Source organism: Helicoverpa zea, chromosome 20, assembly GCF_022581195.2.
Source record: "Helicoverpa zea isolate HzStark_Cry1AcR chromosome 20, ilHelZeax1.1, whole genome shotgun sequence".
NCBI classification, from domain to species: domain Eukaryota; kingdom Metazoa; phylum Arthropoda; class Insecta; order Lepidoptera; family Noctuidae; genus Helicoverpa; species Helicoverpa zea.
The window spans coordinates 4,946,799-4,961,946 of NC_061471.1; the positions used below are offsets into that span (position 1 = coordinate 4,946,799).

General features: G+C 38.2%; 2 protein-coding genes across 5 annotated transcripts in view; one reads left to right on the forward strand and one right to left on the reverse strand.

The window, feature by feature from the left end:
* LOC124640410 (ETS-like protein pointed) overlaps positions 1-15,087 on the reverse strand; it is a 116,077-nt gene extending 100,990 nt beyond the window's left edge. For 2 of the 4 annotated variants that reach the window (XM_047178174.1, XM_047178175.1), the window contains exons 1-2: positions 14,904-15,087; positions 186-321 (exon numbers count right to left, since the gene is read on the reverse strand). In XM_047178174.1, coding sequence (XP_047034130.1) covers positions 186-311 — 126 coding nt within the window. In that variant the 5' untranslated portion in view covers positions 312-321; positions 14,904-15,087. Of the gene's footprint in view, positions 1-185; positions 322-1,870; positions 2,083-14,903 lie in introns of those variants that run through there. The other 2 variants (XM_047178172.1, XM_047178173.1) reach the window with 2 other exon arrangements.
* On the forward strand, positions 2,660-3,763 carry LOC124640411 (ATP synthase subunit d, mitochondrial-like). Its single transcript, XM_047178179.1, has 3 exons — positions 2,660-3,023; positions 3,102-3,320; positions 3,523-3,763. The coding sequence occupies exons 1-3, from the start codon at positions 2,905-2,907 to the stop codon at positions 3,701-3,703; spliced, it is 519 nt and encodes a 172-aa protein (XP_047034135.1). The 5' UTR covers positions 2,660-2,904; the 3' UTR covers positions 3,704-3,763.
* Positions 15,088-15,148: the final 61 nt, after the last annotated feature.

The window sequence follows — 15,148 nt, forward strand, 5'->3', positions numbered from 1 at the left end:
CTACTACGTATTTACGGAAAACTCAGCTCATTTTCCACGTTCCATGAAGGTTTTAGTATTTTGCTAATTAAATTGTTAAGCTGTTATTAAGAAAAAAATGCGATCCATTTTCGAATTTCCATTGAGTACTGGCCACTTTGACATAACGAAAGAGGCTCCCTTGACTAAAAAGTTAGTAAACTCACCAGATCAAGTCTCAAGCTGAATGAGACGTGTTTGGTCGGCGGGGGCGCGACGGCCGGGGGGCCTTCGTAGAAGGCTGCTTCTTCCAGACCGTAGTCCGACTCGCTCTCCGTCCATTCCAGCTTCATAGTGCTGGGACTGTAAAGAAGAATAGAGAAATTAGTTAAAAAGTCCATAATGAACCTGAATGGACGATAGGATAGAATAAGTCATCAACGTCGATTGTAGGTTTGTCTATTAGACCACCTGGGTGTCTTCATAGCAATCGCCTAAACAAAACGAATAAGAACCGATTGTAGGTGTATCTATGTGTAACCACCTGTGTCTTCATTTCAATCGCTTAAGGAAAATGAATAAGACTAATGAAGAAATTAACCCCTAAAGGCATGAAACAAATTCAAAATACCCGAAGCTCCTAACAGAAAAATACAATGTTTATTATTTGCCTTTAAAATATACTTGACTTCTCACTCCCGTCGCCCCTGCCCATCAACATTTATTTTTATGACTACCAGTTGATGCAACGTAGCTTGATCAGGCCCCATAATAAGGCTTCGGTAACCGCAAGCCAGTCTACTATGTATCGCTAATATTCGACTGTCAATGTCTTCTGTCTTGCTCACACACCATAAAATAAAAAGAAATGAGGTAGCCGTCAAATTAGTCGAAGCCTGAATAAGGTATCGAACCTGTTCGTCATGTTAAGGAACCCATTTGCTCTATCCGTCTTTTGTTTTTTGTGTAAGTCCTGCGTAGAACTTGTGTAGTTTTTATGTATAAGTAAGAAATTTTGTAAGGATGCTCCGAGTAAGGGGATGGACTTTTTACTCTTTCGTGATGTTCCATTTCTATCAAAATTCAACCTAAAGCGTACCATAAAGTATCATTTATTCGATTTTATTTTTATAACTAAGTTTTCAGGACTGCATAAGCCAATAAGAAGAAAACAGTTAAATAGTTTGTATTATATTCTTTACATTAATTTTTGATAAGAATGATAATATTCGTATTTACAAGCGTACTACGAGCTACGAGGTACAAAATAGAATCATTTAAAAGCACTCCAAAAACTTCATTCATGTATTTTTAGTCTATGGGCCGTTCCTCGAATGGCCAGGACATTTTATACAGTAAATGTGTCGTCAGAATTCGGCTCGTCTGAAGCCGGCAACGTTACGGCTAATATCCGCCGGATACGAACCGATCTGACACCACCCGACATTATTGTCTTGTAATTGAAGCGGCGTGTCGATTTGTTCATTTGAATGCTAGGGTGGCTCACTTAGGGGAAGCTGAGCCCCCGAGCTCTGACGCTCGACTCGCCTAAATTAGGAGCCACTGATTGAAAAGGATGCATCTACTCAATTGTTTGCAGTTTGAACCTAATTTATCAATTTGAATAGGGTGCAAAGGTTTCTTGAATCTTCTGTTATACAACTTATTACGATTAAAAGATAAGACTATATCGCTAACTAGAATATTATCAAAAAAGTCTTTATTAAGTAATAGAGTGATTTAAAATTTAGAGAAAAGGCCGGTGACTTTACAAAATTGCTGAAGTTAAATTAGCCTTATTGTAACGTAAACTGTAAGCCAATCATATCGGTGCATTATAAAAATTATTGCACAATGAAACGCTGAACTAATAATACTGATGAAATCATACGCAATAGAGTTGTATACCTACCGAGATTAACTGAGTTCTTGAAAGAAAACTTCACAGCACTATACACCCAACCTCTTATAACAACGAATAGAGTCACTTTTCAACACTTCAACAATCTAAAACAGAAGACAACGGTGAAAAAATGAAATTCAGATAAATAATTTTCACGGTTCCGGTAAGAATGAATAACTACCAAGTATTACGAATGACAATACTGAATAATTTGAACCGACTAAGGCCTCGCGAATATCGTATGACCGTCCAAAATGACAATGTTTCCAACACTATCTTATCGCTGATAAACTTATCAGTACGTAATAACATAAATAGCGCATAATATCTACAAGCGTATGAAGGCACATAGATATGGTCCCTTCTTAGTAATCACACTAATTACGTTACTAATTGTACCTACGAGTTTAATTGCGTCTTTAGTACGAAAATAATGGATTATTTTAAATCACTGCAGCTCCTGACAGCCATTTACAATAGCTGAAAAACGCCATGCATAATGGCCGAAAAAAACTTGGAATAGGTATAAAGAAAAACCATTTATTAAAAAAGTTGGATTCTCTCTTCATGTCTGACCAACTTAACAGCAATGTATGGATACCAAATAGTGTTGTTTTCAGAAAAGCTAGTAGGTCCTATTCTCATTATCAAATAGAACCTGTCCCAACACAGTAGTGTTAGCGCAGCAGGGTCACGGCGTCACATAAAGCAAGTAAATGATCTCCGACCTATGCAACATGAGCCTGTTGGCACGCAATTTAGCACGAGAGTCCGATTTCTTGCATCGCGTGACCGATAATGTGATCATTTTCTACCTGATTTCATTGAAGAAAGCCTTCTAATAAACGTTTTATTTGTGTCTCTGTTTTTTTTTGCATCGACTTTGGTAATGCTGATATTAAAACTTCTTGGACAGTGACCATAACCTAAAAAATATCCTGACATAATCCAAAAATATTGTCACCTCATTGACAATGACAGTTTTTATTTTCAAATCTTCGTTTTATAGTTCGCCGAAATAAATCGTCTGTTTTTTAAATAAAATGGCAAAGAGAATAACTGCGAGTGCTATAAAATGGAAGGAGTTAGAAAAGAGAGTGCCACCTGAGCAATCAGTAAACTTTTATGCTTTCAAGGGAAAATCTGAGGGATATTTGCGCCGGTAACAAATTTTTACTTACGTCCATTGTACATTTAAAACTTTGTTTGTCCTAATCCTGGAGTATTTTCAACTTTGCAGCATGCTTGCAAGTCCTGCGGAGCCACCTAAGATAAACTGGGATCAGTATAAAAAATTGGTCCCCGTACCTGGGCTAGTGGAAAAGTTCCAGTCTCAATATACATCATTGAAGATCCCTTACCCAGAAGATAAGCTGAGTGCTTCAGTCGACAAACAGTGGGAAGAGTTGAAGCCACAAATCGCGAAGTTCAGTGAAGAAATGAAGAAGCTAATAGAAAAGTAAGAAGTAATTTTAGTACCTAGATCTAATTGAAGATAGATTTAGGACAGTATTTTCGTGTTTTCTGCATTATTAAGATATTGCCTAATTTACTCAGTCGTACGATTTGACGAGCTTTAAGATCGAACTTATGGTACCTATAAAATAGACAAAGCTCGCTTTATAAATACTTACTATTTAAATGTACTGTATTTTTTCCAGGAGTGAAGCAGAAATAAAGAGAATAAATGCTTTACCGAAATTCGAAGATATGACCATGGAAATGGTGCGCGAAAGGTTTCCTGAAATCGCGTTAGATCCTGTGGGCAAGCCTACTTTCTGGCCACATACCGATGATGAGCAACTGGGATATGTGGACCCGACTCAAAAAATAGGCAAATAACAATCTCAGCTCTATGTACTTACTTTAATATTCAAGACGTGAACTTATCTACATCTTGATGTCTATTTTGATTTTAAATACATTTTTTTAGATACTAAAATTGGTATTCTTTGCCTCTATTTTGCTACCTTCATTCATATTCAGTTTATTCGAAGAAATATTTAACGAATTTACATATGAGCCGAATTTATAAGATTTTCTTAGACATTGTTCGCGTGCGTGAAGCAAGACAGTATGCGGGCGCCGATTGGCCTGAGGGCAAGTGCAAATATCGCGTGACTTATTGTTTTTGGCTAGGGTTACTGTCCAGTCGATAATCAGACCAATTATTGTTCTTCTGAACGGAGCACCTGGCAAATTAGGGACGGGAGACTTTCATTGACGTGCCAAACTATCGTCAGTCTTGTTGATAGCACAATGTTCTGGAATTCGGATTAGTTTCGGATTTCGACTTTCTCGCTGCGACAGCCCTACATAGATGTGTCGCATTAAAGGGCTGCACTCCCGTCTAAATATAGTGTCGTGTTCAGGGTCGCCGCGGACACTCCGGCCAACAAGTTGCGCGAAGCAAATTATGATTGATGATAGGTTTAGATTTCACCCAGACTCGTTTCCACTTTAATTAACATCAGTAGGATAACTTATCCGTAACACTATGCTAAGAATGATCGTTATTTTAGGATTAAGGACATTAATCTTTTTGTTGAACTTCGGTATTTGCGCAAAGCTCTATTTATGGCTTTAATTCGATTTTTTCTGTTTTGAAGATTTAAGCTTAAGTATTCTTGCATAGTAACAAGAGTCTATTTCTGTATTAGCTGTGTTCAATTTTCATACAAAAGCTGGTTTATTGAATGAAGTTTGCGTGCATGTGTGGGTGCGCAAGCGCAGTTGGTTGCATTTGACGCGCACTAACTGTTCCAGCCAGACGCCCGCGCCTCTTCCGAGAAAACTTGCTCTGTACGATTTCATTATAACCAGCGCTATTATAAGTGCGACTCCCAACATTATTGCAATTTGATGCCGCATGCCGCCGGATACAGATCTCGAATCCATTAATACCTTTGGTTCTTGAACCTCACCTTGTTAATTTGATGTCTCAGTCTCGACTATCCTGAAGTACTAGATCTAATCACTGTATATGAAACAAGCTGTCGAACAGGATACAAAATCCTGTTAAACATCCTCTCAGTTGTTTCACAAAGTCGCGGACACTCAATAGTAGGAAACAAACTCTTTATGCTTGAAACAACAAACACTTCAGTTCCGTATAATCGTTTAAAAAGTTAGTCGCGTGAGGATAGTTCTAAAATTATAACTGTAACATCCCTTTCCGTTTCCTTGACGTTGGAGGACCGTCACCGATAATCGCAGATCAATCGGCACCCTGGACGGATATCCGACCGCGACACTAAGAAAATTAGACACGCGAGGGTCAGGAGCGAGAGCTCTAACAAAAATGTTAATCAGGGAACATAATTATACGGCTCGATTCTAACTTGTGCTGTCACGAACTACCATGTAAAGATTCGCCAAGATTTTTTATGTGAAAGGCATGTTAATTCAAGTAAAAGATCTTGCAGATCCCATCTGCAATACATCATCACGTCGTCATCACAGAACGTGATTTGCTTGGAAACAGCAATGAAATAAAACACACAAGTTGAAGGCATTTCTCAGATAGACCAGCGATTTAACGCGACACATCCGTCACAAAGCAATAAAATAATATGAAAGGATATTTTTTCTTTCTTTGAAGACATCATAAAATGACCCGTAGTAAAAGAATTAATTATATTTGGTGGATGTAAATTAGCTGCACGCGATCTGATCACGCCAGTGGCGTAGCGTGGGTATTTGCCGCCCGGGGCAGTTGTCGATTTTGCCGCCCCTTCCCGTGTATTTTTTTTAACAAGTGTTACTGGCCGTTTGTCATTTTTAACCGACTTCAAAAAAAGGTTTTTTTTTTGTATCGACGTTAAAAATCATCAAATGACCCTTCCCGCTGTGGGTTAGCAGCGGCGAGGGAGTGTCAGACTCTTACTGATTAAAAACCGTCGTGTTCTGTCGAAGGCCTTTTATGTTTTATGGTAACTCTTTCGAACAACCCGCAGCCCCGGCAGAAGGGGGAGGTTCTCAAGTAGACTTTTCTTTTATATCTTTGTTACTTGATTTCTGGAGGGTATTAAAATTCCAAATACGCGAGCGAAGCGAGCGGGAAATTATTATCGGATTTAAACCAAAAATACGTAAAATTTAGCCCAAACGTACTTAACTTTTTGCTTGTTGACAGATGTAAAAATAAGGGCATATCGTTTTTGAATACGCGAGCGCGAAATTTTTATGGGACTTAAAACAAAAATTACGTAAAATTTAGCCCCAAACATACTTAATGTTTTGTTTGTTGACAGATGCAAAAATAAGGGCATATCGTATTTGAATAAGCGAGCGAAGCGAGCGCGAAATTTTTATGGGACTTAAAACAAAAATTACGTAAAATTTAGCCCCAAACATACTAAATGTTTTGTTTGTCGACAGATGCAAAAATAAGGGCATATCGTATTTGAATACGCGAGCGAAGCGAGCGCGAAATTTTTATCCGATTTGAAACAAAAATTACATAAAATTTAGCCCAAACGTACTTAACTTTTTGTTTGTTGATAGATGCAAAAACAAGGGCATATCGTTTTTGAATACGCGAGCGAAACGAGCGCGAAATTTTTATGGGACTTAAACCAAATTATATTACGTAAATTTTAGCCCAAACGTACTTAACTTTCTGTTTGTTGACAAATGCAAAATCAAGCGCATACAGTTTCTGAATACGCGAGCGAAGCGAGCGCGAAATTTTAATTATTTTTTATTGAAGACTCAAAACCAAAATAACGTAAACTACATTTTACGTCACGTGTGTTTTAAGTACCAAATTTTAACAATAATTAATTTTAAGTTTAAAAAGTTTCAACTTGTTTAATGTTTTGTTATTGTTAGACAGTTTTATGTAGCGCAGATACTAGTTGCGAACAATTTTTTTTTAATTGGGTAAATTTTGCCGCCCCCTAAAAGCTGCCGCCCGGGGAATGTGCCCCCCCTGCCCCCCCCACGCTACGCCACTGGATCACGCATTTTTCGGGAAATCTAAGGAATTTTCACTTTCTTTATTCTGTTTAGTGCACAATGAGCGTTAGACATATGCTGCGTGGGTGGATGTGGAAGGGTGAGGAACGACCACCTGTTACTGGCTCGCTATATTTAGCAGCTACTCCCGCCCGCCGCGCCCCGCACCCCTTCAGCCATTCATAACTCGATGACTAATGTGTGAAACAGTATGTAAAATGCATTGCTTGCTCTCTAACTCTAAGCGCACGGTACACTCGCACTGTTTACCCGAAGCTTTTAGAATTCCGTCATAACAGGAACTACTGTCACGTTGTTGTTCCGTATATCCGGCGGGTAATTGCTTGATCGTAAGTGGTGCACTTGATGGGGAATTGATGTACTTTTCGGCAGACGTACGCAACTGCAGTTATTTCTAGGAAAAATATTCATCACCACGCTAATAGCAGATTATTAACTTTAGTTAGTCGCATTACGATTACTCATATGCACACGTGTTGTTGCTGAAGATTAAAATATTCAGTCATGTGATCTGACACTGTATGCTGAAGAAACATTGGCGTTATAGAGCAATATTATGTTGCAATTTCATTTGACCCGGTCAATAATATGCTGGGAATCGATAACTCGTTTGAGGAAAATGATGTGTTTTCCCGAAAGCGCGAGTTTCATCGGCAAGATTAGCTGGAATTTATAATTTTAGTTTCTTTTCCCCTGCTTGTTCTCGACTATAAAAACAATAATTTGAGTCATATTATCACATGATATTTCTATTTTTATTGCCTGCAAAACTAGTTTTAGTTTGAGACTACACCTTTATGTAGATTCTCGCTCTATAGCTATCTATGGTCTTTGTTTCGTAAATTAGTAGTCTCAATGGCTCCGTTCTTTGATACAAATACAAAATAACGATATAAATACAGTGTTCGGCGATGTTTGTTCAACGCAGATTCAAATCAGGGACCTTGGCCCACACCGTAGCGATGTGACACCCACTTGTAATGCAACACGAACTCACACAAAGGAATGCCGCTGAATAAACATTTTCAACTACCACTTTAGACTTAATGTACGTATTTTATTAAAAAAATATGAGTATTTATTTCTGTCTTTTACCTAATTGCGAAAAACAGCATTCACAGACTTTCCTGATCATACCTTTTTAGGACTTACCCAAAAATATTAAATTGTATTGCTGATGTTTCTAAACCAACATTGAATAAACGCAGCGAATTCGTATTTATATAAAGCTCTTCTTATTAGATCTGGCTGTGCTTATAAGCTCTTAATATGAAGTATATTTAAAAGCTCACGGACGAGTGCCTTTCAGCCAGTCCATTGGAATAATCTTAAAACAAATGCCGACAAATAGCTTTTGATCTGTTTTGTTTAACTTATTTCAAGTTAGTTTTGAGAAAGCTTTATACACAGCGTGTGGGAGTAAGGAATGTGCGGTATTTACTTAAAATAAACGCGAATATGTTAAGATACAAATAGATGCTAGAGAGGTAACTTAATTTTGTTTGGACATCTTATCAATTTGTTTAATGTTGAGAATGTTTAATTACTAATTTGTGTTGCCAAGTGACTTTATTTACATCGCTTTTTAAATACACATATGTTCAGAAGTCTAGTCAAACGCTTGTCTAATGTTTAGTATGTAGGTTCGAGTAGTTGTTTTTTAAATACATACCACAATTAGAATTAATAATACATAAAAATAAGTTTGCGCAGCGCTCTATTAATTGCTTTCACACTTTATGGACTCTATGGATACCAGTTTCTCTACTTGAGAATGAATTCTAGTTTCTCTACTTCTGTATTTTTCACATCCATATCTCTTACGAGTTTACATGGGATCTATTTTTATAGATGTGGAATATCCCAAAACGTGACAATGGTGAAAACAAAGATAGGAGCCGTCTTCTAAAGCTTGTACAAATAGTAATTAAGATTACGTAATTATGTTATTTAATGTGGCCACGTTTTATGCATAGGTCTTTGTTTCAGTAGTTTATTTACACTATTGATGACTCGTCAATAGTGGTTTTTTTTCGTAAGAATTAAAAAATAGGAACACACTTAGGTCTATATTAAACTTTTGATACTTACAGAAATATAGCGGCATGCTAAATCGTTAGAAATAGCACAACTGCGGTTATGATTGCTACTGTATAATGTTTTCATGAAGCTGTTCATTATCTGCGCAAGAGTTGTGTGTTTGTGTGGTCATAGATAGATGAAGTTGGGTATCTACAGCGATATATTTAATAATATTTATATCGGAGAGTCGACGACCCCAACATATGGGCGTGTGCGCGCATATTATTAATTGTAACAACTTATCAGCTAATTATATAGGTACAACATATTCTATATGCATCACTTTCTAAACACAACGCGACAAATTGCAGCCATGACGAAGTAGACGTATCATTTGAATGGCTTAATTGGTTAAGCCGTCAAAATACAGTGGACATCATCACGGCACATATACGAGTGTCGCCATAAACGACATGAAAATGAGTAATCGGGATTAGGCGCGTTTGTGTTGTTGATCGTTACTAATTAATTCATAATTAAAAATTCTGTGCGCCCGCGCAGACGGCCGCGTCAACCAATTACGTTGCCCACGCGCATCATGTGAATGTGGACACTATGGCCACGGACATTGGGTTCATTTATGACGTGATAAGGGTTGTGAATGAAGGGCAAGAGACAGTTGTTTTATTTTGTGCTATATTTAGTACAGCGACTGAATTGTTACTGTGCCAGCGCCGTACAGAGCGTTATATGGCGATTGGCATACTTGCACGTCATTTTAAATATAGATGCATAGATGCTTAATTGGATACGCGTTTTTATTATTATTGTAGAATTATATAGGTATTACATACGTCAGGAAAATTAAGTATTTATTGATATAGCGATATACGTAGATTCCAATACCGATATTCGATTACTCATCATCTTACGCCATCGTACTAGGAATGACAAGATCTAATATTTGTGACATAAGCGTGTGTATTTCGTTTATAGACGAGTTATGTGCATGTGTGTGTGTGTGTATGTATGTGTATGCGCATAGTAAACTAGTGTGTCGAACACTGCTGAACATCTGTTATTATCGTTTTCTCAACCACAAAAAATGTTTTCAAGATTTATTCTCGCGAGTTTAGATTTCTGCCAGATATTTGGATTTTAGATTTTTTATGTCGGATTCTGTTTCTGTTTTAAAACGGAATCGCATAATCGTAATGAAGTTCGATTCTAATGTTTTAATGCTGACGTGTGAGTCTTTGTTGTGGCATTGTGTTGATTACAATTTATAAACATTTTGTTCTAATTATCTAATTACGCATTTTACTTAGGTATATGCAATTCGTTTAGACCAATAAGAAAGTAGGTAACATTTATTTCTATATAGATGTTAGCCATCACAGCATTCAGATATCTTCCACGTTGCCTCTGGTGCTAAAAGGACAATGTATATTGGTTTAAAATCAATTTTCCTTATCGATGTAATAGATGTTAAGCGCAGATATTATAAGTCATAGATGCTCCTAAATACAGCAGTCAAGATGCCGATTGAGTTTGGCATTGTGAGACCATTATCAAATATTTATTGCACCACCATATTAATCAGGTGTCGTTTCTAGCTTTACAATAGCAAACACGTCTTGTGTTACGTATGTAGGCGTAAGTGCCTATAGACACACTTGCATGCCTGCAGTATCTCCCAATTAAAATATACAGAATTCTCGAATCTGAACGAGTATGCCAAATCATCTGCCGTCATTATAACTGCGTGTTCCGAACCCATATTCGCCATCGAGAAAGTGAGATCCGTTCCAAATTATGTCAGCGGGCGAGCGACGCGTCTACCTGCTCCGGGTTCGGTCCCGTTGCGTGCAAGGTGTACTGCACCCTACACGCACACACAGACACTTGACTGGGCACCACGCACACAGGCGCAGCGTGCCCCTGCGCAGATGTCGCCCCCACACCTCCCACACCCCCGCCGGCGCCCGATAGTACACCGAACCTCAGCTGCGCTAGCTCGTCAGATGTTGATCGACAGATTTTTTTTGTTTAGTGTGGGATAAAATGAGCGCCACAGGCTGAGGAATTAGGTAGGGGTAGATCATTTGCACATCTTTGACTAGTTCTTATATACTGGTTTTACAAGTTACTGGTAGCCTTTAACTCTCCTTCTGAGCTATAGATTAAGGATGATTTATAAGATAAACTTCTTTTTGATGAGTTGTGGAGTCCAGTGGATTGTTCCCTACAAGATCTATTGGCAGATTAAAGCCATTCTGTTCTAACTTTCTGGGAAATATTCATGACAATACGATTATGCGATAACCTTGTATTTGTGACTTTTCAACGAACTGTGTTCATCCTAGTAACCTCTATTTTGCCAAGAAGTTAAATAGGTATCGCAGATAGAATTACAATAATTGTGAGACGGGAGCTGACCTTCAGGCGACCAGATAACGCGCGGGTGGTGTCTGATAAAACGATAATGGCGCATTGCAGAGCCTGATTCTCCGAGCCACAGATAACTAGAAACATGGCTAATAGAATAGACGATCACATAACAATGTGATAAAAATTCCATAATAAGATATCATAGATAACAGTGTTTCAACTGGGGCGAGGTGGTTGTGTCAAGAGCGACCACCGACTGATAAGTAGGTATGATAATTTTAAACCTCAACAAACTTACTCAAAACAAATGATGACGATGTTTTAAAGTACCTATATAAGTAAGAAGGAGCCTACACAGGTAGGGGCAAAACTGTACGGACGTACGACAGGAGCATAGTTGAAAGTTGTATTTAGAATGCGAAGAATTCAATTTGAAGCAAACGCGTATTGAAACGTGTTCGTGTTTGCAATCCTGAAAATGTCAAACACCGTTCTAAAACAACAACATTTTTGGAAGGAAACTAAGCATAGCCACGAATGCATTCTAAACTAACACCTTAAAGATTGTTATTGGCCATTCCACGACTTTCGAAAATGTTTGTCAAACATAATAGGTTATTTACTAACTCTACAATGCTTTAGTGAACTGTCTAGTCTGTTATTTTAAAACCCTTTGTCTGGTATTTTCGTTGTCCTGTTTTTATTTGATTATGGCGTTTGCTGCAATACTGCCCCGGCATAGTAAGCTTCTGGTGACCACCTATGACCCTGTAGGTCCCATTAACATTTTACAAGTAATAGAGTGGCCATAACATGTTCGAACAGCCTTCACGGTTAGCTGATACATCACGTGTAAGATATTTTATTTCACCAATAACCATTACGGGATTTATGGCGATGCAACCGCAATCGATAACTGCCGCACTACGCTGAAACACAAACAATGTACCCCAATGTAATGCCGATTACATTTTGTTATTGTACTCGACAAGTACACGAAAATTGTGCACTTATTCAATTTGTTATGACTGAATTTTATATGAAAATATTTGGTATTGGGAATTTTATCAAAGCAACTTCTTGAAAATTATGAAGAATTTTAATGTTGTAAAGGGGACATGTAAAATTAATTTACTTTGCCATTACGATCACAAAAGGCAAGAATATCCTGAAATTTGATTACTTTTCATGTGTGTAGTCTTCAGTACCACTTCCCAGCTAAGCTAGCTTGTCGCTCTATTTTTTTTCAAAAATGAAGGAAAGAGACCTTCGCAGCACCTGCACGCTGCACAGGATTTAATATAGAAACAGCGTATTAGGAGCACATTGCTCAAAAGAGATCGCATATCGATGGAGCTACACTTGTATATTCTTGTGAACTGTACCACTGCATTGTATCAAAGTATTAAAATTTAAACAATGATGAGAATGTTATGGTTAATAATTTAATTTATATAAATTGTTTGAGAGAGAAATTGCAGTATGATCTGTGGACTATAGGGCGAAATATTGGATTATGATGGAGTCAGATGGAGCTGTCGTTATGAAGTCAATTGTTTGACACATAAGTACCCAGTGAACGCCAAAGGTACATGACACTGGTTATAATCAAATCCAAATCGGTGGAATTTTATAGTATTTTTTGCTGCTGCTTTAAGAACGAATTTCTAGTCTCTAGAAGGGGATGACTTGGAGATGGTCTTATTATAAAGACGTAATTAGTGAATGAGTTTATTCTAAGCACTGTCTTGAATCTGGACAGTTGGAGGTTTAACACTGAAGTTCTCACTACCATTTTTTCTCTTCAATCAACGGACGAGTAATTCTCTGCAGTAGATGAATATACTGAGTTCATTGTCCTGTTTCAGATTTTAGGGCAAACCAACATTGTTTCCGTGGACCGTTATAATTATAATGCACATAACTGCATTTAATAGGACAAAATTGGGTGGAAGGTGAAAACGATGGATGAATACGATTGAGTAGGAGCCAAATTCGGCCTGATTTAGACGTGTTGTGTTATTGGTGACACAAATGAATTGAGGCGGACTTGTAGAAGCTGAGAATGGAAAAAATCGTAACTAGTTCAGCAAAGTGTGCAAAGGTATCAATCTGAACGCATCAGGTGTTCAGCAGGGTCTTATACTATAAGTACAATAGAGTTCTGGATAACACTGCGACGTTCTTATGTGAATCTAGATCAGAATCTAAGACAGGCATTTAAGTTTTCCCCTATTATTTAACCAGGGGAATTCCTTGAAATATTTACATTTGAAAATAATGACATGATTATATCTATCTAGTGATCTTCTGATCACTAGATAGATACATATACTGTTTCATATCAGAAACTCTGAGATTATGGTGTATTTTTAGATTTTAATATATCTACACTCGATTCCAATGCGATTTTTCAAATCAATTATATCGATAAATCGGTCCACGTGGTATTTAGTGGAAACTAAAAATTGTGGACCTATGAAATCTTGACTGTGTGAAGGTACTGGTCATCTGTTTAGATGGTGCTACGTTTCACGTAGATTTAAGCCGAAATGCGGTAGGTAGCTTATATGTTTTTCAATAAACTGTAATTCTCGGTAATTGTAGTTCAATTATGTTGGTGACACCTAATAGTTCTGTCAGATCAACAAAACAATTGGATGAAACGGAGGTACATATTTGTTCAGCATAGAGATTCTTTGTTTTATTTTATCTCTTTTACATGGGGCCACGTAATTTAACGTATGATGCGTTCCTAAACTTATCTTGATTTCTTGATATCGCGAGTGTGAGCAACCACCTCATGATATATTTTGTTACAGTGACGTCATTGTTTCTTTGCAATAGCTGGCCGTTAGATTAAGTTTGTGTTACCCTACGTGCGTAGGTATAACATACATATTGAAATTATTGAAACAACGTCTCGCTGCCCGTTGCGGCTAGGTAAACATGATCGTAAACTTTGTGATTTACTGTTCTTTATCAGTTCGACACCTTGCCATTGATAACGATTAACGATCAATTTTAATTATTACGAAATAAAATGAAACAGAGCAAGTGTGTGTCAGTTGAGAATTCTTAAACAGTTGTCTATAAATAGTGTGGCTATCGGAGCGAGTGCAGACAAAAAGCTACCTCAGAGAATCGCAAGTTGCACGAAGGTGTGGTCTGCGGTATCTGTCGATATGGTGCGCCGTACCATTAGTGGGATCGACTTGCGGCGAGACGAGTCCACTCGACTCGATACTCAGGTAGCGCCGGGATAAAAACGCCACTTGAAATGGAGCGGACGCGGCCCGGTCTCACCTAGATAACGCTCGCGATCGCCGACAAAAAGAACAGTCGTGCCATAGCCAGCGATACACGGCGATACTTATAAATTGTTAAAAAGACCTCATTGCGATGTAGGTAAAGTGCTCAGCGTCGTATCGCCGTGAATCAGTCATCAGGTCGTATCTCCGTCTGGGCACAATGAGTCGCCCTAATCACCCATTCATACGGCACGCACGTTGATAATAATATAAATAGGCCCAAACGTCCAATGAATGAACTTATAACATGTAAATTCGTCGCTCACAAATCGCGACACAGCTCGGCGCGTAGGCGTCGGGGCTTGAATGAAAATAAACATATTCGGTGGAGTGCTTACCTCTCGATTTTAATGATTTTATCCAGATTAGCGATATCGTCACAGCACTTGGTTAAATCGTTATCAATGTGTTGTTACACTGAACTAGTGGGCATATCACTGTTATGAACGAGGGTGTATCGGGACGCGGAGAGAGCAGTACAGCGCGGCCGGCCGGTCGGATCGACACTGCGCGTGAACACAGGCGTAGGTGCGCCCGCGTCGCACGCACACACGCGCGTTCATTCAAATAGCGTCGCCGGGGA